We start from the raw sequence: 23,357 nt of genomic DNA, 5'->3' as shown, positions 1-23,357 counted from the left end.
ATGAATGCAGATCATCTTTAAAAGAAATACCTATAACTTAGAAAACTAAGATGAAGCAATGACACAGCCTGCTGTCTGAGCCTGAAGGAGCAGGCCAAAATACTAGGTCTGGATAAACTAGGGACAAATAGTCTTTGGAAACCCAGAACTTCATTAATAAGATCACTAACAGGCAGCAAAAGATCATCTCATACTCTTTGGATTCTAGAGTAAGCAAATGAGAGTAGGCTCAGACATGGACCCTTTCCTCCCCCTGCTACAAATTCCGGCGGTTGCATTCCTCACCTAGCTGGGGCAGATACACAGAGCCTTTGCTACAGTTTCTTTTCTTTTGCTTTCCCATCAGAGCTACTAACTTTTGCTTACTTGCTCCAAAATGTTAGAAAGCAAGTAGCCAGGCTTTCTCACACAACAACTACACCCTTCGTATACCACTTCCTGGTCCTCCTGTCTCTCAGCAACTGAGCCCCAATAATCTGGCCAGAGGAAAGCATCATTTCCACTAGAGTCCCTTTGGATAACAGGCTGCTACCAAACAGCATCTCTGTGGCCATTTCCCAAACCTTTAATCTTGGTCTAACTTTGAGATGAGCTCTTCTCAAATCACTGTAAATTTGAGCCAATCACAGCCACTAAGGTCTCAGGACACTATTCCAACTCAGCCTCACTGAGATCCATCCCCCCAGAAGGCACAGCAGCCCAAGAAGCCCAGGTGGGGCATCTCAGAAAGAGAAGAAACCTAGACTCCCTCACTGCTCAGCCTTCCCACTTCTGTTAAACTCTCCCAATGTGAGAGGTCAGCCTGAACCACCGCAGTCTTCCATCCCCTCAGACCAGATCTCGTGCTGGGACATGCCTCCTCCAGCCCTGTTCTTTCCCCCTTGGCTGGCACAAAGAGACAACTGGCTCCTGAAGGTAGGATCCATAGTGAGAGAAATTATCTAGGGGTACCTCTCCAGGGGTGGTTGAGCCATCAAGAAGTCTCAGGGGAAGGAAGGTTAGGACTCTGTCCTACCTTGTCACTGTCCACTGTGTTCTGAGAGGTCCTAGAAGCAATGGAGATGGTGTCTGGTTGGCTGCTCCCATCCCCCTGGCTGTCAATATCCTCCACTCCATCCCTGCAGGAAGAAGAGAAAAAAAACAGGGGTGGGGGTGGGGGGAACCACTGTGGGTTTAGAGCACACAAGGATTTCCGGTTGGGTGGGCAGAGCAGCGCCTCAGCACTTTCTAGCAGGGATTTGTCTAAAATTATCCTGCTAAAGAGAGTGGCCCTATGTGATTTTCAGTGATGTCACTTCTTGCACTTAGTAAACACATAATCACTATGTTGATAACTAAATGCAAAATGACCCCCTTCCCCAAAACTCCTCCAGCCCATGCTGCAGAGGGGGTGTATGTATGTGTATATATATATACACACACTTGGGAACGGGTCTGTATGTAAGAGGCAGTAGGAAGATATATATCCTACTTAGAGCCTAGGCTTCTATCCAGGTGATTAGGTCATTTTAATAATCCCAAATTCAGGGTATTCAAGTTTTTGTACATGCTGTAATTAAGATGAGGGTTCATTTACAGCTGGCCTATAAAGAAAACAGAAGTGATAAGATTTCTTCTTCTTTTTTTTTTAAGATGGAGTCTTATTCTGTCACCCAGGCTGGAGTGCACTGGCATGATCTTGGCTCACTGCAACCTTCACCTCAAGTGATCCTCCTGCCTCAGCCTCCCAAGTAGCTGGGTTTCCACGTGCCTGCCATCATGCCCAGCTAATTTTTGTATTTTTTTGTGGAGACGGGGTTTCACCATGTTGGCCAGGATGGTCTCAAAACTCCTGACCTCAGGTGATCTGCCCGCCTTGGCATCCCAAAGTACTGAGATTACAGGTGTGAGCCACTGCACCCGGCCAAGATTTCTTTTAAACTTGAGTTTCTTCTGTTCAAGAAAACAGGTTGTGTGGAATATTGTCTCCAGGGGATATTAAATTTGGGAAATTCCTGATATTAGACCTTCAACTCCTGGGTGTGGAGAAGGAATTTATTGCCTTCATCTGGCTGGGTTTTGAGGATCTCATGCATGTTTATAATGATTTCTTATCAACACAGAAGGCCAAGGCATTTTCTCAAAGATTGGTGAACAGTCACAGGTTCCACAGCAGCTTTGGAGCCAGCTGTGCTTCTGTGTGTCAGCTAAGGCCATCTCCTGAGTGCACCCCTGGCATTTAGACCCCTTCCTGGGCCCCGGACCACACAGCTGTCCCCATGTTCTTTCAGCTCTCCAGCTGTAGAACTGTGCCCCCATCCTGTACCAAGCCCACAGCCATGGCCAACAGGGATTGGATGTCTGGAAACTGATGAAGGCTGCAAGGTCTGTGCCAGGAAAAGCTGGGGGAGATGTGGGGTTGGAGTTGGGTGAATTAGCACAGGAAATGACAGCTTTTCCCCAGGGGGCTTTTATAAAAGACACCCTGATGCTGCTTGTGGAGAAGTAATGGCATCAGGGGACAGGGAAACTGAAAGCCTGAGAATCCTACCACATGAACAAAGTGCCACAAATAACGAATTCACCTCAAAGGGTCTAAATGATTGCACTCTGGTGTATGTGTGAATGTATGTGGATGTGTGTGTGTATGCAAGTACCCATGCATGCGCACATGTATACACACAATGTCTATTCATCATAAAAACTATTTTCTCCCATCCAGAACATTTCTAAGTCAACTGCTCTCTCACCATCATTTGTGGGCTTGGGAAATGCCAATTTATTTTAATAACATAAGCCACACATTCATAGGAAGGAAAATCTGCTGTAAAAAGACTTTATGTGACGCATTTCAAAACCAAAAATAAAGGACTTTTAGATCATCTGTTGTTTTGGATTATCTGGGCCAGCGCTCCCCACCATGTGTAGACAGTTGAGAGCTGGCTGTACTTTCTGCTTCCCGCTATTCTGGCCCATGGTGGGCCCTTCTGGTCCACTCCAGATGAAGCCACTTCTGGGGGGATGTGGGGAGGCCACCTAGGACTGTGGGTAGTATTCCCCAACCAATGAACTCCTCTATAAACTGTCCCCATATCCAGGAATCCAAGATAACGGAATTATAGACTGTTTGGTTATTCTCTGCAGAGTATGCCAAGGTTTCTCACCCACCCATCTCAGGACAAGAGAAAAGGTGGGAGCAGAGAAAAGGTGGGGGCGTTTCCAAGATATGCCTTTCCCATGTTCTGGAAATGCTCAAACTCTCCTACTATAGGAAAAGGGGGCTATGTCAGGGTAAATAAGCCTAGTCAGCCTCACCTGAGTATCCTCTTTCACTATGATCCTAGACCATCATTTCTTTGTAATTGTTTCCTTTCTAATTTCTTTATTAAAGTAGGGATTCCCTGAGGCATGGCCTGTCTCCACTGCTAGACTTTAGTCCACCCCCTCCTTACCTGGACTCTGGACATAGATAACTGGCATCAAAATGACCCCTTCACCAGAGCAGTTATAATTTGTCCATGCAGCACTGAGGAGGTGAACTTATCCTGGTCATGCAGGTCTTGGGGCTTCCGCCCCATGGAGGTTTCTCTACCATAGTCACACCCTTCTTTTGGCTACCACCTCACTCAGGACCAATGCTGCTGCTGCTTCATAGGCCCTGAAATGGCTCCCTACCCTGCTTGTCCTGGTTGGTGCCTAAGGGTCAACTAAATCCTCCAGATTTATTCCATTCAGGTACAGGGGAGGGGGGAAGAACCTGTTATCACCAATGACCATCTCTGCTAGAACCCCATTTTTTTTTCTTCAAAATGTATGTGAAGTTTTTGTATGCTTTCTTTGGAACTGTCCCCCAAAAGAGTCATTGTAAGTGTAGGTGTCACATGGAGACTTGGGAAAGAAATACTTAAGAAGTCATCCATGGGTTTAGAGGAAACTGGGATTCAGAAGCGTCCAGAAAGATATAAGTCCTCTTCTGCCCAATGACATTGCTTATCATAGGTGAATGAAGGTGAGGTCTCTGTGGGGGTTGCAGTAAGACCTGCAATGAAACCACCACTCCACACATTACAGTACACAAAGCCCTTTGACTATCCAACCAGTCCAGAGAGTTCCTCCACTCTAGGGCTCATCTAAAGTCCCCTTTCTTTGAATTCTTATAGAATTGATGATCCCTATACGTGGTTCTTCCGGTCTATTTCATGTGTCAGACATGACTATTAGATGGCTCTTAAGGGAATCGACTCATCTTACACTTCCTTTTATCTTGTAGAACCTAGCAGAGTGTTTATCATATAAGAGGTGCTCAATGAAGCCCTGCTGAATTTGACACTAGTGAGATGCTTAAAGATCAGATGACTCATCCTAGGTGGAACTCACAGGCCTTCTTGGAGAGTGCCACCTGCTGGGCACATCCCCCTTCAGAAGCAAAGATTCATCCCATTCCCGCACCCGGAAACCTGTGAGGCAGGCAGTGCTGGAGGGAGAGGTGCTGGTTACCTCTTACTATTGTTCCTCTGTTTGGCTGGTGTTTTGGGGAGCTGAAGTGGCTCCTTTAAAGCGCCTTTCAGGTGAATGATCCTTTCTTGAATCACTTCTCGAATGTTCTTGATCCACTCCTGCTTGGTTTCAATGTTGGAGGCCTAGAGTGCCACAGGGAGAAAGACTGAGAACCCCAACTCCCAACACCTTACCAAAAACAGTTCTCAACCCTCCTGCAGTCTTCATCTGTTATTTTCAAGGATTCCAAATGTCTGGGGAGTTTATTTCTCATTTCATACTTATGACTCTTCAATACCAGAAACAGGCTTCTCCAACTCCCAGAACAGTGCTCTGACCTCAAGACTCAATGCAGAATTACTTGTACGGGAGTAACTGTCAAAGTATTTCATAACTCATAAGGCACTGACCAATCCTGATATCTGCCCTGGAGGTGGAACAGTATCTGGAAGTTCCCCCTGGGACAGGGATTAACACCTGGGTTGCTAGATCCTGGGGAGGTCTTGTGGGCACTGGGAGGGGCAGCATCTACTTCCCAATCAGTATGGATATATGTCAGGATGTTCACCTAGCATGGCTCCACAGACTTGTACTGACTAGAAATCAGTCCTGGGTTTGTGGCAAGCTCTGTTAACTAAAGGCACTGCTATCATTTTATGATGATCCCATTTGTCTTGGTAGAATTTTTTTTCTGGTAATTCTGCCTCACAACAGGTAGCAGCTATGCTGGCAGTTCAGAGTGAATACATGTGAAGCTTTTGTCGGGGTTGGACCATTTTTTCCTTGGTGATGGGCACTTTCCTGACAAGCAAATGACTGCTGGGAACTTCATCATCTGCATTATCGCTGCTCAGACAGGCTAACATCACTGCTGTGCCCCAGAGAGCTGCAATGACTCCTCAAGGCCGTCTTCTGGTGAAAGGCTCCCTCTTGACATTTCTCTCCATCAGCATGGTCCCCATGCTAATGTGATTTAGTAGGGGTTCAAGAATGTAGGTTCCCAGGGAATAAGGTCCATATCTTATACATAGTTATCCCCCACCACACTAGGCTAGGCACTATACCTTTTACACGGAAGCTATTTAGGAAAAAATGTCAAATGAATGTGGAGCAAATCAAGGTGTCTTTTGTCAAAGGGTCAATTGTTCTTGCCACTTGAAGGAAGAGATACGGACAGAGCACAGTTTAAGTGGGCCTTGCTGAGCTGGCCCCACAAGCCACTCCCTTTCTTCCCTCTTGGTCACACATGTGCATGCACTTGAGGAGACCATGCGTCTTTGAGATTCTGGGTCTACCTTCATGATAGAATTTGCTTCTCAATGCCCATGTGATGCTGCCATTCCCAAAAGAGGCCCATGGCTCAGGAGACTCTCTGGGCCTTAGCTTTTAGGTGTCACTTGCCCACCCCCACTTCTATTATCCCCAACCCTAGTTTGTGCCTAGCAGAGAGCAGTACTTACTTTCAGCACTGTTTTATTGTCTGAGGATGGGGTGCGCCCAGACCACAAGGCGAATTTGCAGGGATCGCCCTCCACGTGCTCGGTCACACCCAGCTCTGAGGTCTGTAGACAGGAAATGCCTATGAGAGGCGGGGAAGGGGAGGGCAGTGGGGAAACTTAGGGCTGGGGTGGGAAGGGAAAGGCAACAAAGAGGAGAGGACCGAGGGAGGGGCTTCTGTCAATCAAACTTTAACAGATTGGATATTCTGTTCATCTACCCAGGATGGAAGGACCTACAGGCACGTGCCTGATTAGCAGGTACCAGGGAGGGAAGGTGAAGAGGGAGGTGCTAAAAGCAAACAGAAAGAAGAACTGTGAACTCTACAATGCAGACGTGGGAGGTGAGTGGGGTGCTTTCCAAATAGGAGACATTTTCATTTGTCCAGGATGGTTTTGGTGTGGAGGCCGGGGAGGAGATGAGATGAGTGTGTCCAGATCCCTTCCTGCCCATGGGTTCTATGAAAGCAGGGAGTCTTGTCTTACCCCACCTGCCCCACCTACCAGTAGCTTGTTCTTGTAAACATATTTCGTGTGTCCTGAAGAATCTTTGATCTCCTTGCTAAAAACCAAGGAGATCTCAAAGAGGAACAAGTGCCGCTCCCGCCCCTTCCGGATCAGCGACTTCGGGTCCCACACTTGAAAGGCATCCTGGAGAATCAACTCCCCCTGCACATCCAGGTTCTCGTCGAACCCTGAAAAACATCCATTTCCACCCTGTGGAGTTTCTCTACTGCCACAGTCAGGGGGCCATGTTCCACTCCCCTCTTGGAGAAAGGCCTCTCTTATTGTTAGTCCTCAGTTACTGAAGGGTTTTTTTCTCTCTGCTAACTCCAGAGACTGCTGAACACTTCCATAGACATCTCTGAGAATTGCAATTAGATCTCTCCTGCCCCCTTCCTGCACCATGTCTTTTATATACATAACCAATATTAGTGGAATCTCCTGCAAAGGTCCTATGCAACCTCACATCTTCACACACCCACAGTTGGCCTCCTGCAAGGGCAAATCCCATAGCTCCTTTGTCCTCCACAACTTTCTACTGTTCCTGACTTGCAGCTATGAGTGGGGTTGAGGACAAACACTGCCTGACTGAGTGTCTTCAGCTCCTCTTTATGTGTCATTCATAACCTTAATTCTTATTATTATTATTTTTTATTTTTTTTGCAGTGGCATGATCGTGGGTCACTGCAGCCTTGAACTCCCAGGTTCAAGTGATCCTCCCAGCTTAGCTTCCCAAGTAGCTGGGTCATAGGTACATGCCACCATGCCCAGGTAATTTTTGTATTTTTTGTAGAGACAAGGTCTCCCTATGTTGCCCAGGCTGGTCTTGAGCTCAAGTGATCCTCCCACCTTGGCCTCCCAAAGTGCTAGGATTATAGGCATGAGCCACTGTGCCTGACCTACCTTAATTCTTATATTCCATTTCTAGAATTCCTCCCTTTGATTACTTTGCACAAGCCTTCAACAGTTTATATTTATACCACTTGAAGTTTTTAAGAGATGCTCTCAAACTTTAGTGTGCATAAGGATCACCCGGAGAGCTTGTGAAAACACAGATTACTGCCCACCCTCCAACCTCCCAAGATATTCTGATTCAGTAGGTGTGGGGTGAGTCCATGAATGTGCACTTCTGACAAGCTCCCAGGTGCTGTTGCTGCTGCTGGTAAACAGACCATGCATGGAGTAGCTGGATCCAGAGCATAGGTCAGGGACAGACTGGAGGAGCTGGGTACTTGCAGGTACTTCCAGGGTGGGGTGGAGGGGAAGGTACAAACAGAGAGGAAAGGAGTGGAGAAAAATGTCAACAGGAATACATTGAGATGGTTCCTGCTCAGCCTAGGGAAAATAGCCAGGGCTCCTTTGCTCTGGTGCTAAGGATGGTCCGGGAAGTATGGAGACCGTATCAAGTCTCCCAAGGTGGTGTTGGTGGTATTGGCGGAGTAGGACGGAGTCCAGAAGAGAAAAAACAGCCCACGTGTTTACATATTTGAAACAGACTATACACATTTCCTTTAGCACCCATTAAAAATGTTAAGTCTTTTTGTTTGTTTGTTTTTGTTTTTTGAGATGGAGTCTTGCTCTATCGCCCAGGCTGGAGTGCAGTGGTGCGATCTCAGCTCACGGCAACCTCTGCCTCCTGGGTTCAAGCAATTCTCACACCTCAGCCTCCTGAGTAGCTGGGATTGCAGGCATGCGCCACCACCCCTGGCTAATTTTTGTATTTTTAGTAGAGACGGGGTTTTGCCATGTTGGCCAGGCTGGTCTGGAACTCCTGACCTCAGGTGATCCACCCACCTTGGCCTCCCCAAAAAATGTTAAATCTTAACTCATCTAACAAATTCCACCCCAGTATGGCTGCTCTGCCCACTCATTCTGCAGTGTTAAGACCACTTTATTGGAATCTTACTCTACAGGTTTCTGGTCCCAAGAAGATAGCTTCATCTGACTGAAGTCTTATCAGAGTTCTTTGGCTGGACTTACTAACCTTCTAGGAGGACAAAATGCTGGTTGCACAAGAATGTGAATGTATTTAATGCCACCGAACTGTACATTCAAAAATGGTTAAAATGGTAAATTTATGTTATACATATTATGTATATTTTACCATAATAACAAAAAAAGAGCATAAGGCTGAAGATGGTATGTTTTGTGTGTATGTGTGTCTGTGTGTGTTTATGTGATCAGGCTTTCTATTCATTGTGATGACCAAGGCAATGTAATGCAGATGCTATGCAGACTAACAAGACTGCTGTAGGTTGGAAGCTCTAGCACACCAACAGTGAGGGTGATGGCCTGTCCTGGACTGTCTCATGGGCAGCAACATGTCCACATAACCTCCAGTGGCTTAGGCCTGGTCCTTCCTAGAAGCAGGGTGCTAGCCAAATTGGTCCTTGTGGAGCCCCTCTCACATGACAAGGGCCTATGTAACTATTTGTCATTTCTTCTCTCTTCCAGCCTTGCACCTTGTCTAACTTCATGCCACTTCCCTCCCATGATACAAGCTCCCCCGTGTCAAGGAAGAGAGGAGGCTTCCCCAGTGCTGGGAGGACAGCTACCTTCCAGCATGCTGACATGCATGGCATCATTGGCTTTCTTTGGGACACTGAGCATCACCTCCAGGCCATCCTTGAGCTCCCCTTTCCCTTCTTCACAGCAAGTTAAAAGTTCCTGGGGAAAAAAAAGTCCGGACATAATTAGGGCCATCTCCCCCAGCTTCCTCCCACCACCTAACCCAGCAAGGAAATTATAGACCAGCTTCGCTCTCTGTAATGGTTCCCTCTGAGCTATAAAGAAAGTGAGGTGGGGTAAAAGGGGTTATCTCTAAGAATTCAACCACTACTTTTCTCCCACACTGAGCATTCTTAGCCCAATCTAGCCCAAACTAACTCAATCCAACCCAACTCCCAAATGGCTTGACCTGTAAGGCAGCAACTGAGGCATTCTCTGTCACTGGACTGCCCTCTTAGAGAAGGGACTACCCTGGCAAAGCACGTGAACAGAGGTGCAGTATTGTATAATCCAATAAAGAGAATAAAGAGAAGAATGAGGAGGATAAAGGGAAGATAAAGAGTGTGCTATGCAGTACCCATATATCCCTGCATGCTTACTGCTGACACCACTTTTATTTACAAGCCTCTACTGTCTGAATGCTGACTTCCATCCCACTGGGAACAACTTGAGGTTGGAGACTTAATAGGCTTATGACATCCCAGAGTAATAAAATATTTTTAGATCATATGGATCAGGAGTTCCTAATCTGGGGCCAATAGATGGGCTTCTAGGCTATTTCATTGTCAGATGAGGTAAGTGCGATTAAGAGAGATGAAGTGATTTTCCTCAGGTTATATAACTCAGTGGAGGCTATGCAGGGGCCTGAATCCAGGTCTCCTGAATCCAACTCTGGCACTTTATCCACCACATCAACCCTGTCTCTCCTATATTCTGTCCCCCATTGAGGCTTCCAGGGGAAATACCCTCTTTCTTTTACCTCCTGGGGAGCTGGGGAGTGTGTCCTTTCTTTTGTATTTCCTCATTGGAGACTCAGCCATCACCATCCCCATAAAAGATATATAGTATCTGGTTGGTGGAGGAAAGATCATTTCCAACTATATTGAGAATCATAAGACCACTTGGAATGATTTTTGCCCAAACCAGAAGAATGTTGGCTTTTCATTTTTCCTATCAGGGTCACTGTATCTTGCTCACTTTGACACTGAGAAGGGAATGGTTAAGCAACAGATCTGCAAACCATACTCTCTCCTCGAGGGGGTAGGGGATGCATGTTGAATGGAGGTGCCTTTCCCAGAAATAAAGAAGTTCACCAGATCAAATCTTGTAAACATGTTAATGACAGACCTCTTGACAAATAACCTAATGGTACTTGCTAGCAAGAGAGGACTTATCTAGGAAATGCTTTTAATAGGATAAATCTGGTCTGTCTAGGGCTTCTTATGGTAAACAATCCTAGAATCTGTGGCTTTAGAGGCATAGCTCTCTGGAAGGTGTCACACAAGCTACGCAACTATCTAAGTAAAAAGGGAATATCTTTCATGACCAATTGGCTCTCTTCAGGGCAAGTGATACAATGTGACATACATAATTTACAGACCTTGTAGATCAACCTGGCCGCAGCACATCCTGGCTGCAAGAAAGGGCTTGGAGCTGCACTGGTGGTCCTGGCCCTTTCCTGTGTCACCTCTGCCTTGGAATTACTTGTATCCTTGAAATTTTTAGTCAAGCTTTATACTTGGTAAGATACCTAATTAGTGAGAGTTTGATCTAAAAATCCAATCCTTGGATACATTCCCCTAGGAATAAGGGAGCTTTGAGTGTCCAAAGAAGAAGTGCGCCCCCTAGAGCACATGTTTGAGAGGGAGAAGTGATCAGTGCTCAGCTTTGCCCTTGGCTCCAGTCAGTATAATGTCACCCTTGTTCAGAAAGTGGTATTTACTTCTGCCAACCTAAAGTTCTCAGATTCTCCCACCCCTTTCCTTATTTTAACCTTCCCAATCTTATTTTCATATATCATCAAAGAAAATCCTGAGGCAAAACATAAGAGAAAAAACAAGAAATATGCTTCAATTTGTGACAGAAAACATGAATTAGTTTAATCCCCCCCTGCCCAAAATAATTTAGCAAGTCTACCAATCTACCAGCTGGGCCAATAAATTTTCCCTGATCCTTGCTATACTTTATGATAAGGAGAAGGCTCCACATTTAATTTAGGATCCTTTTGTAAAGCCACAGCAGATTTACATGAAGAATATTGAGCACTCTGACGTAAAGTTTCTACTTTCACACCATACCTAAAGTGATGAACCCGGAGGATACTGACAATTAAATATACATGTATTTGAAATAAAACTGACTTTATGAAAATAAATCCCATATTATTTATAGTAAAAGCTCAGCAAACTGTTTTTCTCTTACTCAGCAGGCACTCTGCCACCAGCACATTTAAAAAAGACCAAAACTATCTTCTTGTTTTTTTTGAGACAGAGTCTCGCTCTATCACCCAGGCTGGAGTGCAGTGGTGCAATCTCAGCTCACTGCAACCTCCGCCTCCTGGGTTCAAGCAATTCTTCTGTCTCAGCCTCCCAAGTAGCTGGGACTACAGGTGCACGCCACCATGACTGGGCAATTTTTATATTTTCAGTAGAGACGGAGTTTCACCATATTGGTCAGGCTGGTCTCAAACTCCTGACCTCAAGTGATCCACCTGCCTTGGACACCCAAAGTGCTGGGATTATAGGTGTGAGCCACTGTGCCCAGCCTATTTTCTTAAAAAAATAATAATAATTTTATGACTTCCTCACAATCAAATTCCTGCCACTTTATTTTTCCACTTCTTAGCTACCTCTATAGGCACTTCTTCCTAAAACACTCAACTCCAGAACAAAGGTCCAGAGCCCACTCCTTCGACTGCCCACAGCAAAACACAAGCCTATTCCATCCTCAACTTCCCTCCCTTGTCTATGCCACATAATTCATCCTAGGGGGCTTACACCTTACAGGGTTAAAGGGAGAGGTAAAAAGCTATATTTCTTTTAGAACTGCATCTTAGTTGATTTAAGACACTGGCAGTGTGGATAGTTGAGTCAGCATTGGTTTGTCTTTCTTTCCTTTTGTTTTTCCTTTTTAAATTCACAACCCCACCAATTCCTGAACAACCTTTGGGTGGGATACATACATTCAAAACCATAAAAATCAATTTTTTTAAGTCTGTTAGCACAAGAAAAATAATTTTATTTTTTATTTTATTCATTTTTTTTTTGAGATGGAGTCTCACCCTGTTGCCCAGGGTGTAGTGCAGTGGCATGATATTGGCTCACTGCAGCCTCTGCCTCCGAGGCTCAAGCAATTCTCATGCCTCAGCCTCCTGAGTAGCTGGGATTACAGGCACACACCACCATGCCCAGCTAATTTTTTGTAGAGACGGGATTTTGCCATGTTGGCCAGGCTGGTCTTGAACTCTTGACCTCAAGCAATCCACCTGCCTTGGCCTCCCAAAGTGCTGGGATTACAGGCATGAGCCACCATGCCCGACCATGAAAAATAATTTTAAAAGGCCAAGCATTAAGTGGGATAGGAAAGAAGAAGATAATTATACACAAAATCTGGGCTAAGGGATTCTACTGTAAGCAACCACAAAATTCAATGCTAACTTTCTAATAGCCACACGTAAAGAATGGCCTAAGCAGCTGTCATCTAAAGATAGAAAGTATACCCATTTCTCAGGAGAGAGGATTCCCTACACCCCTGTCCTGAGATCTCACAAGAATTTCTTGTGTCTTCATATAAGAAATTTCAAAAAACAAAGAAGGGAAAGCAGTTCTGTCAGGACGGCTGGGGTGGCTGCACACTCTTTTCTCACACTAGTCCTCAGGAAAGGCTGAGGGTGTGATGTCCAGTTGTAACACTTTAAGCCATTTCTGCAGGGTTGGTTGGCTGGAGTACTGGAAGCAGATGTCTGTAGCCTCTTCTTGGAGATGAGGAAGGAGAAGAATTGCGGGGATGAGGCTGAAGGGAAATGATGTGGCATGGCCCCACTCTGACTCAGAGGACAGAAAACCCTACCAGGGCACAGGCTCCTGCACCTTCACTGTACTGCTGCCCTCACACCTCTCATAGTGCTAAGCCAGGGAGATTCCATGGGCTGGGAATGGTGGACTCACTCCAGTGTGACTAGAATGGCAGATTTAAAATTAGACTGGTTTTCAGGTTCAGTGAAATGAGATTATGCAAGTTTTTGCAGACATCTCTAAACATGAGCTGAATTACATCAGATTTCCTCTGAAATTACACAATGTACTTATAACATGTCCCCTACTATCCCTTTATCTTTGCATTCAAGGAGCAACCAGCAGGATATTTCAAATGAGGGAAAACTCTACCCCTAAACTTTAGGTATTAATATAGATGGGGGTTATTTAACTACTTGTGTCAATTCCCCAGGCTTTCTGTGGAAATGACATTATTTTCAATGTATCAATGCATTCTTATATGAGAAGGATAAACCCAAATTACTTAGTGTTTTGCATATTTGGTTATTTAACTTTTAAAGATAAGATTTTGAAGGAAAATCCAAATCTCTTGGTTGGCTCCAGAAGAACCCCTAACATGCAAGAACCTACAGATATAAGAATACCCTTGTGTTTTAACATGTACCCTTTGACTATTTTCCCTCAAAATCCTCATCGTCTTGACAAACACAGACAATGGTAGGTGCCACCCTGGCCTCGACTACCCATGTAAACTGGCACTGCCCTTAGGACTCTGACCTTTTATTTATTTATTAATTATTATTCTTATTTTTTTGAGACTGTGTCTCACTCTGTCACCCAGGCTGGAGTTCAGTGACATGATCTCGGATCACTGCAACCTCCGCCTCCTGGGTTCAAGTGATTCTCTTGCCTCAGCCTCCCGAGTAACTGGGATTACAGGTGCACACCACCATGCCTGGCTAATTTTTTGTATTTTTAGTAGAGATGGAGTTTTGCCATGTTGGCCAGGCTGGTCTCAAACTCCTGGCCCCAAATGATCTGCCCACCTCAGCCTCCCAAAGTGCTGGGATTATAGGCATGAGCCACTGTGCCTGGCAAGACTCTGACTCTTGATTTCATCAAAAGCAGGGGCTACCAGGAGGAATCTGCTTCTGTAAGGAGGGACAAGAAAGCCTCTAGGAGCCAGTCAGTGCCTGAGAAGGCAATTGCTAAAAGCTGTGCAGTGGTAGGTAGATGAGAAAATAGTCACAACTTATTCCTGCTCTCTTTTCTCCCCCTTCTGCCTTAAAATAGGCATCTGGATTTCCATGGGATAGGACAGCGATGCCAGTGTGGGCTGAAGTTCTGCCCTAGGTAGAAGAAAGGTCTTCAGGTGGAAGCATTCCTATCCTTAGGGGCCAAAGCTGGGACTCCCTTGCCCCAGGCAGTAGGCAGTGGAGGGGGATGTAGAGGGGAGGGGAGGTACCTTCAGGAGCAGTTGATATTTGGTGATCCTTTGGACAGGCTTAATTAGGTAGGAAGAGATGGAGTTGGCCAGACCATGCCGCTGTTGTATCTCCTGCAGGGATGAGAACAATGTGCAATTAGACACAGAGGGGTGTGTGCATGTGTGTGAACTCTGAGAGGAGAAAGGCAGGGGTCAGAAGAGAGGAAGAAAGAGAAAAAGGTAGACAAGTATGAGAACATGTTCTTTCATAGGGAGAGGGGAGTAAAAAGAGAAACAAAAGAGATCAAGATGCATATAGAGAAAATAGGAGAGAGTGTAAAAAGGGAGAAGGATTAGGGAAAGAAGCAAGTGTGTGAAACAAATAGAAATTGAGCAAAAATGGAGAAAAAGAACAGTAGAAAAGAGAGCAATAAGGTAAATAACAGAGCGGAGGGTAAGGAGAGATGAAGTAGGAGTAAAAGGAAATCAGTTCCAAAAAGGGGAGATGAGAGTACAGGGAAGGCAGAGAATGAGGCTCTGACATCTATTCTGATGGCTCCTGAGGAGTGTTTCCCTGCCTTCAGTCTCCTTAAAATAGCACAACGATATATCTCCTTTATTAATACCATCCTTCTCTTTAAATTTAACACATCGCAACTTAGGGTCATCACTTTATTTCTTATAAATGTTCATTGTGATAAATAGCACCTCCTTCATTCTTCAGGTCTCCTAAGCTAGAAACCATGGAGTCAATTTTAGTCATTTCTCCTCTGTTATCCCTGGTGACAAATCTTTCCTTTCCATTTCCAGGGACATCACCCTCATCACTCATGCCCAGGCTAGGGCCGTGGCCTCCAACTGCTGTTTGTGCTTCTAGTCTCTCCTTTTAATCTACTCTCTATCCTACCTCCAAAATGATCTTCTACTCCCCAAAGTCTAGGGGTTATAAGGGTCAGAGAAAGGTACATTTCTCTCCCTGCCCTCAAAAAGCTTACAGTCTAGATGAGAATACTCAACGCACATGAACTAGAGATCAACAAAAGACAATAGAGGAAATGGTATAGCCAATAAAAATTGAGAGATTACTGGGGTTGGGAGTGGCCGGGTGGTTAGTAGAGATAAGGCCTCAACCTCACCTGGGGCTAAGAGGTGAGGTGGGCAGTGGGGGTGGGTTAAGTAAAAGGTTGGAGGAATGACACTCACTTACATCAAACACAAAACTGTATCGGCTGAAATAATCATTGTGTGTTTAGATGATGATGAGGACCATGACTGAATGGTACAGAGGATGCACACCCACCTTCTATAAGAAGTGAAAAATACAGTTAGATATGCAAGGTTGGGTCATTGATGGGTTTGAGTTAGAAAAGAGTTAGGATATGATGGTAAGTTTTTCAATGGTAAAGCATCACAGATCTTAAACAGAAAAAACAGGCGGGGCATGGTGGCTCATGCCTGTAATCCCAGCACTTTGGGAGGCCGAGGCGGGAGGATCACTTGCATCCAGTAGTTCAAGACCAGCCTGGGCAACATGGCCAGATCCCATCTCTACAAAAAATACAAAAATTAGCTGGGTATGGTGGCACGTGCCTGTAGTCCCAGCTACTTGGGAGGCTGAGGTGGGAGGATTACTTGAGCCCAGAAGGTCAAGGCTGCAGTAAGCTATGATCACGCCACTGCACTCAACCTGGATGACAGAGAGAGACCCTGTCTCAAAACAAACAAATAAACAAACAAACAACAAAAAAGAGAAAAAAACACATGATGAAAGTAATGTTTCAGAAAGAGTAATATATATACCTAATAGCAACATGGGGGTAAATCTTGGAGAAATAGAGACAGAAAGACAAGTTATGAGGCTATTGCAAAAGCTCAGGTGTATAGATCTGAAGTTACCACACGATCCAGCAATTCAAGTTCTAGGTATATACTCAAGAGAAATAAAAAATATATATCTATGCATGAAAAACCCAAACATCCATGAATTGATAAATGGAAAAACAAAATGTAGAATATTCATACAATGAAATATTATTTGGACATAAAAAGAAATGAAGTTCTGATGCATGCAACAACACAGATGAACTCTGAAAACATTATGCTAAGTGAAAGAAACCAGTCACAAAAGACCATGTATTATGACTCAATTTTATGAAATGTCCAGGCAAGGCAGATCTATCTGTAGAGACATAAAGTAGATCATTGGTTGCTTGTGGGTTGGGGTTTGTGGTGGAGAGCTGGGGGGTGATGGCTAAAGGATACAGGGTTGCTTTGTGAGGTGATAAAAGTGCCCTAAAATTGACTGAAGGGATGGTTGCACATATCTGTCAGCGCACACACAAAAACACTGAATTCATACTTTAAATGGGCAAAATGTATGATCTCTGAAATCATCTCTCAATAAAGCTGTTATTTTAAAGTAGGTCCAGGTATGCAATGTAGGGGCATGCCCTAAGCTAGAATTAGTGAGAATAAAGCATTGGGAAGAATAAAAGAAATATTTTAAAGATGGACTAGATAGGACTTGTTATGGGGCTATGAAGAAGGGTGGAGGAGAGATAATAATAATTTAAAAAATTATTCCAATGCCTATCAGAAATGATTTCTATCTCAGAAAGTAGCAATTTTGTCACCATTTGCCTCTTTCCCAGAGGTGTGTAGTTGCAAGACTTGTTTGAGGATGATGGGCAAAAACAGCTGCAGCTTGACTCTCTTCAGGCAACTGAACCTTGTGAGTTTATCTGGGAGCTTTGGCAAGAAAGCACAAGCAACAATGCACCTTTGGCACTCTTTCCTCTCTGATGAAAAGCCCAGCTTAAGGAAAGCTGCATGTGGAGCAGAGAGGGAGGGGCCTACATCAGTCAAACCAAGCTTAGACATCACACCCATGCTGTGTGATGGGTCAAACATTCTGGATCGGCCGGGCGCGGTGGCTCACGCCTGTAGTCCCAGCACTTTGGGAGGCCGAGGCGGGTAGATCACGAGGTCAGGAGATCGAGACCATCCTGGCTAACACGGTGAAACCCTGTCTCTACTACAAATACAAAAAATTAGCCGGGCGTGGTGGTGGGTGCCTGTAGTCCCAGCTACTCGGGAGGCTGAGGAGGGAGAATGGCGTGAACCCAGGAGGCAGAGCTTGCAGTGAGCCGAGATCGCGCCACTGCACTCCAGTCTGGGCAACAGAGGGAGACTCCGTCTCAAAAAAAAAAAAAAAAAAAAATTCTGGATCGTGTGAATGTGTAAGCCTTTCTAGGACTTTAATTCTCTGTGTTCTCTTTACAGTAATGGATATTAGGTGACTGCCTTTATTAAGGGTTTATCTCATTTATAGAATGAGGGCCTAAAGCAAATGGTTCCTAAGTGTAGAACTTAGGGAAACTCTTCTGATGGAATGAAAATAAGCTGCAAAGATTATGCCTTTTGGAAAGTTTTGAAAGCAATCCGGAGAGTTTACTGTCTTCTGTCCCCGCTTCCAGGGCAGACTTGAAGAACTCCTACTGGACTGGTTTTGTGGCTTCCATCAGTCTTTCCAACTAATGTAGAAGCTCACTAGGCACTATGTTGGAAATGGGGTATAGGGTGGGAAATTTGGGGATACATCTGACTTATCAAAGCCTAGAAATTGGCTAGAAATGGGGATGCGAGGTATGTAGTACTAAGGGAAAATACATTCTGGTGCCAGGCACTGAGATGTGACAAATATGAATCAGGCATAAGATCTCAAGGAGCTCACAGGTGGAGGGAGATGTGAGTAACAGAAAGGTGCATTGTTCACCTACCAAAAGGCAAATCATTACAAATGCTATAACAAAGATACAAAGTACAAAGGAAAGGACTCATGCAGGAAGCAGCATGTGACCTTTAATGGATAGGAAGAATTTTGAAGAGAGAGACAGAAGGGTGTGTGTGTTTGTGTGTTTGTGTTGTGTGGAGAGGACACAATCTATCCTAGGCAGAGAGAGCGGTGTGAGCAAAGACAGGAAGCAGAAGAGTTTGAGACATGCTCAGAGCACAGGACATCTGTGTCAGAAAAGTGCTAAGTGGAAGACAGGACACAATGCATTTAAAACTTCAAAAAGACCCTTCTGGATATTGTTCATGAATAATCAACAGAAGCATCCTAAGGGAAAAAGATTCTCACTCAGAGGTAACGGTGGCAGAGGGCATCCAATATGATACCCAATAATATCAGGTGAGAGGAGCACTTTTCTTGGGTTCTTCTGTGGTACCAAATCTAACCCCAGGTATTCTAGTGTGGGATACATAGAGCCATTTCCATATTAATGCTCCATTAAAAAAATCATGTGCATTTTTCCTCATCTGGCTTCCTTCCATTCAAGTGTCATTTCTTTACTGAGCAACAAGACATTTGTAGGATCATTTCTGTTGAGGCAGTGCCAGGCTAGAAAGATGCTCAGGGAAGGTTTCTTTTGCACACTTGAGTACAAGGACCATGTTTAAATGTCTTTATATTCTCCACGGGGCCTAGCCCACTATCTTGCATACAGTAGACATCCAAATATTTATGAAAAAAATGAAAACAGGTAGGCAGATAGACAGATAACCTTTAAAAAGGGCTGAGTTTCTAGTTTCTGTCACTTCTGATATGACTGCCAAAATAGCCATCACTGCTATAGTCTGCCTCTCACTAAACTTTCTTTTTCCCCAATTTCATCTTTCCCTCTTATTCATCCTTTGAATCCTGCAGGGACCCCTTTGATTTTGCTTACTGTAAAGCCAATAGGTCACTTTTGGCTTTACAGATCCCACCATTTGCCAACAGGATTGTGTCATAATTCCAAACCAAAGGATCTGACAAGGCACATCAGCCTCACTCTTCTCCTGGCTTCTATTATAGCAGAGGTGTTCAGCCCTGGCTGCACATCACTCTCACCAGAAACTTTAAAATATCCCAATGCTCAGGCCACAGTCAGGCCAATCATAGCAGAACCTCAGGCATGGGATTCAGATATCAGTTTTGTTTTTTTTTTTTTTTCCAAAAAAGGTTGAATCAATTGGATTAGAGAAGTGATTCTCAAACTTGAGTGGAGTTCAGTTACCCAGAGGCCTCCTTAAAACTCAGGTTGTTGGGCTCCCCCCAAGAGATTCTGATTTAATAGATGTGGACTGAGGTCCAAGGATCACACTTTTGGAAACACTGCATTTGTGAGAGCTGTATATGAAGCAGAAGTGGAATATATTAATCAACAACTGCATCATAGTGGGCCTCCTCTAAACATGTGCTTTATGACTTCCTAGGTTTGGTGTGGAGGCATGGAGACAAATTTGCCTCGTACAAAATCACTTTGGTCAAGATAGGATGAGATGAAACAAAATACAGACATATACTGTTTTTGCTTTTTTTCCATGCTTAAGGTTTGCAGTGGCCAGTAAAGAAAAATTAGGAAAAAAGGATAGTTAAATATCCACCCATTATGCCAAAGCAGAGAAGCATTTCCACCTGCTCATCAGCTGCTCAAGAATGGAAAACACAGCTTACATCAAAGAAGGTGCCCGCATGCTCCAGGATAAGCTGGTTGGAATCAGGCTTGTTTTTACAGTAGGTGACATACATCTGAAATTTGTCTGCCTAAAAAGAACAAAGATAATAATAGATAAGCATTCATTAGTTGTTCCCTTCTGTCCACCATGCTGAAGGACCCAGCAAGGGCTGTACAGTTAAGACCCTCAGATGCCAGTGTCTAGATTTTCTATGGCAAATGTTCTATGCTCATCCAGCCCCCATGTCCCCTAACGGACATTGGGATGTCTTTCTCCTGTCAGCATGTGGAGAAAGCTTCTGAAACTGAACTCCTTTTAATAATAGTTTGTGCTAGAAAGAATCAGAAAAAGCAACTCATATATCCTGATATATTCTGAAGTTGGACAGAACTTATTTACAGATTTTACCCTTTTTTGGATTATCTACAATTGTGCTCCCCATCTTGAAAAAGGACAGCATTTTCTCTGAATTCAAAAACAAATAATGAAGATGAAGTATTATCTCAGAGGTAGATCTGCTTGTACTCTAAATGTCTCCATTGGAGAAAGGTGGAGGGGCATGGCAAGCGACTATGCCATCCCCAACTTCCCAGAGCAATCATGGGGAAAAAGAAAGCAGAGTGACCCCCTGGGGCAGAGGCTAAACAATGGTTCCTAACTAGATTGTTACTTCAAGCCAAGAACCTTACGGCTGGGTGAAAATTCAAGACTCTGAAGACTCTCTGGGTTAGTGTTACTGGGAAAGGTATGTGTATTTTGGCCACCAAATACTTTTCTTATCTGGTGAAATGCTACCCATCTCAGTGCCTTTGGAACTTTGTGTTGGCATCCTCTTCTGAGACAGCAGCCCAAATATGTGTTTATTACAGCAGGTTTCATTTATGCTAGCATTGTTCTAAGAGCTTTACATGTATTAACTCATTTGGTCCTCATGAGACCTCTATACAGTGAGTTCTGTTATCATCCCCAGTTTGCAGATGAGAGAACTGTGGCACAGATTGGTTAAGTGACTTTGAATTCCCACAGGGCTCTGCTACCTGCTAACTGTGGGAATTCAAAGTCACTTAACTAAGCAGAGATCTGACTTTAGGCTTCCTGGTCTTGACCACTGCCTTTCAATACATAACAAACAACTTCTTCTACCCTTCATTTCTGCATTACACTCATATATTAAGATTATGAGACTTAAGAAAGTCACCTTGGGATAATTCTTGGCAAAAGGTGAATATTTTATCCAATCAAAAAATTTTCTGAAACCAGTTTTTGGGACTATGTACTACCTAGGAGGTTATTCAACATCCCTAGGAGATGATGATAAATCATTCTTATGACTGATTGTAAAGGAAATCCACAAATTTCATGAAAGAAGATGCAAAAAAAAAAACCCTTTACTTAATGGTCAATCTTGTCATTCTCTATGTTTGCTGTGCAAGGGATCATAAGTTATTTATCAGCATTAATATGAGCTTTGTATTGGCTCATATATTTAGGGGTAGAAAATGTATTAGAACAAAATAAGATGGTAGCTAAGACTTTCTGAAGAAACAAGAGTGCTTGGAAGCAAATATTAAGATTTCATGAAAAAAAGCTTATCTGAGAATCAGGTCTTGAGTTGTGGGACTGGCTGTGATATTTATTACATGTCAGTGAACTAGTCAACCTCCTATCTTATCTGAAATTTTCCCATGTTTAAAATCTAAAACATAAACATAGTGCTGTCTATCACATAGGGCTGTTGAGAACATAAACTCTCTGAATCATGAAGACACTTTGAAAGGTAATTAGCCCCTTATGGGTGGAAGTTATTATCAGGTAATTATTAAATAGTAGAACGCTTGACCCTGGGGGAGGATTTCCACGTTTGTACTCAGTGTCCTAAGTGGACTTCCCTGGAGATGTTTGCATTCATATATTGTACATGAGCCTGAGTTCAGAATAATGCGGAGTAGAGAGCCAATGAAGACTAATGTTTCAGTTTATATAATTAGAACCTGGTACATTCAGCCCCTTTACTTGGCCCATGATAATAGCATGAAGGAGGATGACCAGTCACTCATCTTGTGGGTCAGATTGGGATGGATACCCAAAACATCTGTTTTTCTCTATTAAAGAAGAAAATGTAACCAACTGTTAGGTGGAACTCAAAGGATACATGCTTGAGGAGATGGACACCCCACCCATTCTCCATGATGTGCTTATTTCACACTGCATGCCTGTATCAAAATATTTTGTCTACCCCATAAATATATACACCTACCATGTATCCACAAAATTAAAGATAAAAAATTTTTTTTAAATGGTTAGGTGGCTTCCTAAAGTTCTAATTCCCTAATCCATATCCTGTAACAATAGCTAATGGACTGAGCTGACACATTTCCTCTGCCAGGGGTGGTAGTCTTGTTCCACTCTTCCAACCTCACAATTTTAGAAAGTTCTTAGACAGCTTAAGATGGAGCTTAACCTTGATGTCTAAGAACTTTTCCCAAAGCTTCTCTCAGACCTACTCATGGTCCCTCTCAGTAGCCCCTGGTCTTGTGTGAGACTGGCAGTGACTCCAGTCCTTAGGTCAGGCACTGAAGAGTGGTGCCATGTGTATGGGCAGTGGGAGAAGGATTTCAGGTTGGTTACCCAGGTAACAAAGCAGTGTCCCACATCCTCAGGCAGTTGCTCATACTTCTCCAGCTCTTTGAGGAAGATGCTGCAAGAGGAGAAAAAGACTGAATCAGACACCTCTGTGCAGCTGACCCCCAAGAGGATTGCACTGAGGCCAGCACAACCATAACTTCTCAATTATTTATACATGGCTTCTCTACTGTCTAAGTGATAGATGGTGAGGTGCAGTTTTTAATGTCGGAACTAATTTCATTAAAATGTATGTTAATTGATTAATTAGTGCTACTTAAAATAATATTCTTTCTCTCAGAGTGAACACTTCTAGAAGTGAAAGTAAATAATAAAATATTTTGTTTGTGTTGGACTTTTTATCAGCAAGTAAGAATCTACTTTTTTACACAAGTAATCTAAGCACATCATAAATATTTTAAATAATATAGATATTTCAAAGAAACAAAATAAAATATCGCCATCCCAGAGATAAAGTAGAAAAAAATTCAGCCTACACTGGCCTCTTTCTAATTTTTGGCCTCTGTCTTCCACCAGTAGCCAATTTGTACTAAAAACTATGTATTAAACAATGTTTTATAATACAGACACCATTAGGAAAGAAAACTTAATGGGTAAAAAGTCACAATATATTCCAAAGCTGAATTGAATTACAACTGTTATCCACCAGTGTGGATATCTGTGCCATGGCTCCTTTCCACGTTAATAAATAATAAAGAAATAATTACACTGACTTCAAAATAATGTATTAAATCATTGGTTTGGGTTCATAGGATATAAATTCTAACAAGCCAGCATGCTTTATTAGGGTGGTATTTGTTGTAAAAA

At 43.6% G+C, this 23,357-nt stretch overlaps 1 protein-coding gene across 29 annotated transcripts in view; it reads right to left on the bottom strand.

Annotated features, from left to right (window-relative positions):
* The window catches only part of KALRN (kalirin RhoGEF kinase), a 690,517-nt gene that overhangs the window by 230,657 nt on the left and 436,503 nt on the right, over positions 1–23,357 (bottom strand). For all 29 annotated transcript variants that reach the window (XM_016941792.4, XM_016941796.4, XM_016941798.4 and 26 more), the window contains 8 exons: positions 22,536–22,605; positions 19,906–19,995; positions 14,445–14,537; positions 9,032–9,143; positions 6,477–6,667; positions 5,937–6,038; positions 4,477–4,619; positions 1,016–1,118 (listed from right to left, as the gene is read on the bottom strand). In XM_016941792.4, the coding sequence (XP_016797281.2) occupies positions 1,016–1,118; positions 4,477–4,619; positions 5,937–6,038; positions 6,477–6,667; positions 9,032–9,143; positions 14,445–14,537; positions 19,906–19,995; positions 22,536–22,605 (904 nt within the window). The remainder of the gene's footprint in view (positions 1–1,015; positions 1,119–4,476; positions 4,620–5,936; positions 6,039–6,476; positions 6,668–9,031; positions 9,144–14,444; positions 14,538–19,905; positions 19,996–22,535; positions 22,606–23,357) is intronic.

The sequence above is a fragment of the Pan troglodytes genome, chromosome 2 (assembly GCF_028858775.2).
Source record: "Pan troglodytes isolate AG18354 chromosome 2, NHGRI_mPanTro3-v2.0_pri, whole genome shotgun sequence".
In the NCBI taxonomy this organism is placed as follows: Eukaryota; Metazoa; Chordata; class Mammalia; order Primates; family Hominidae; genus Pan; species Pan troglodytes.
This window is presented reverse-complemented; position numbering and strand designations above follow the sequence as displayed.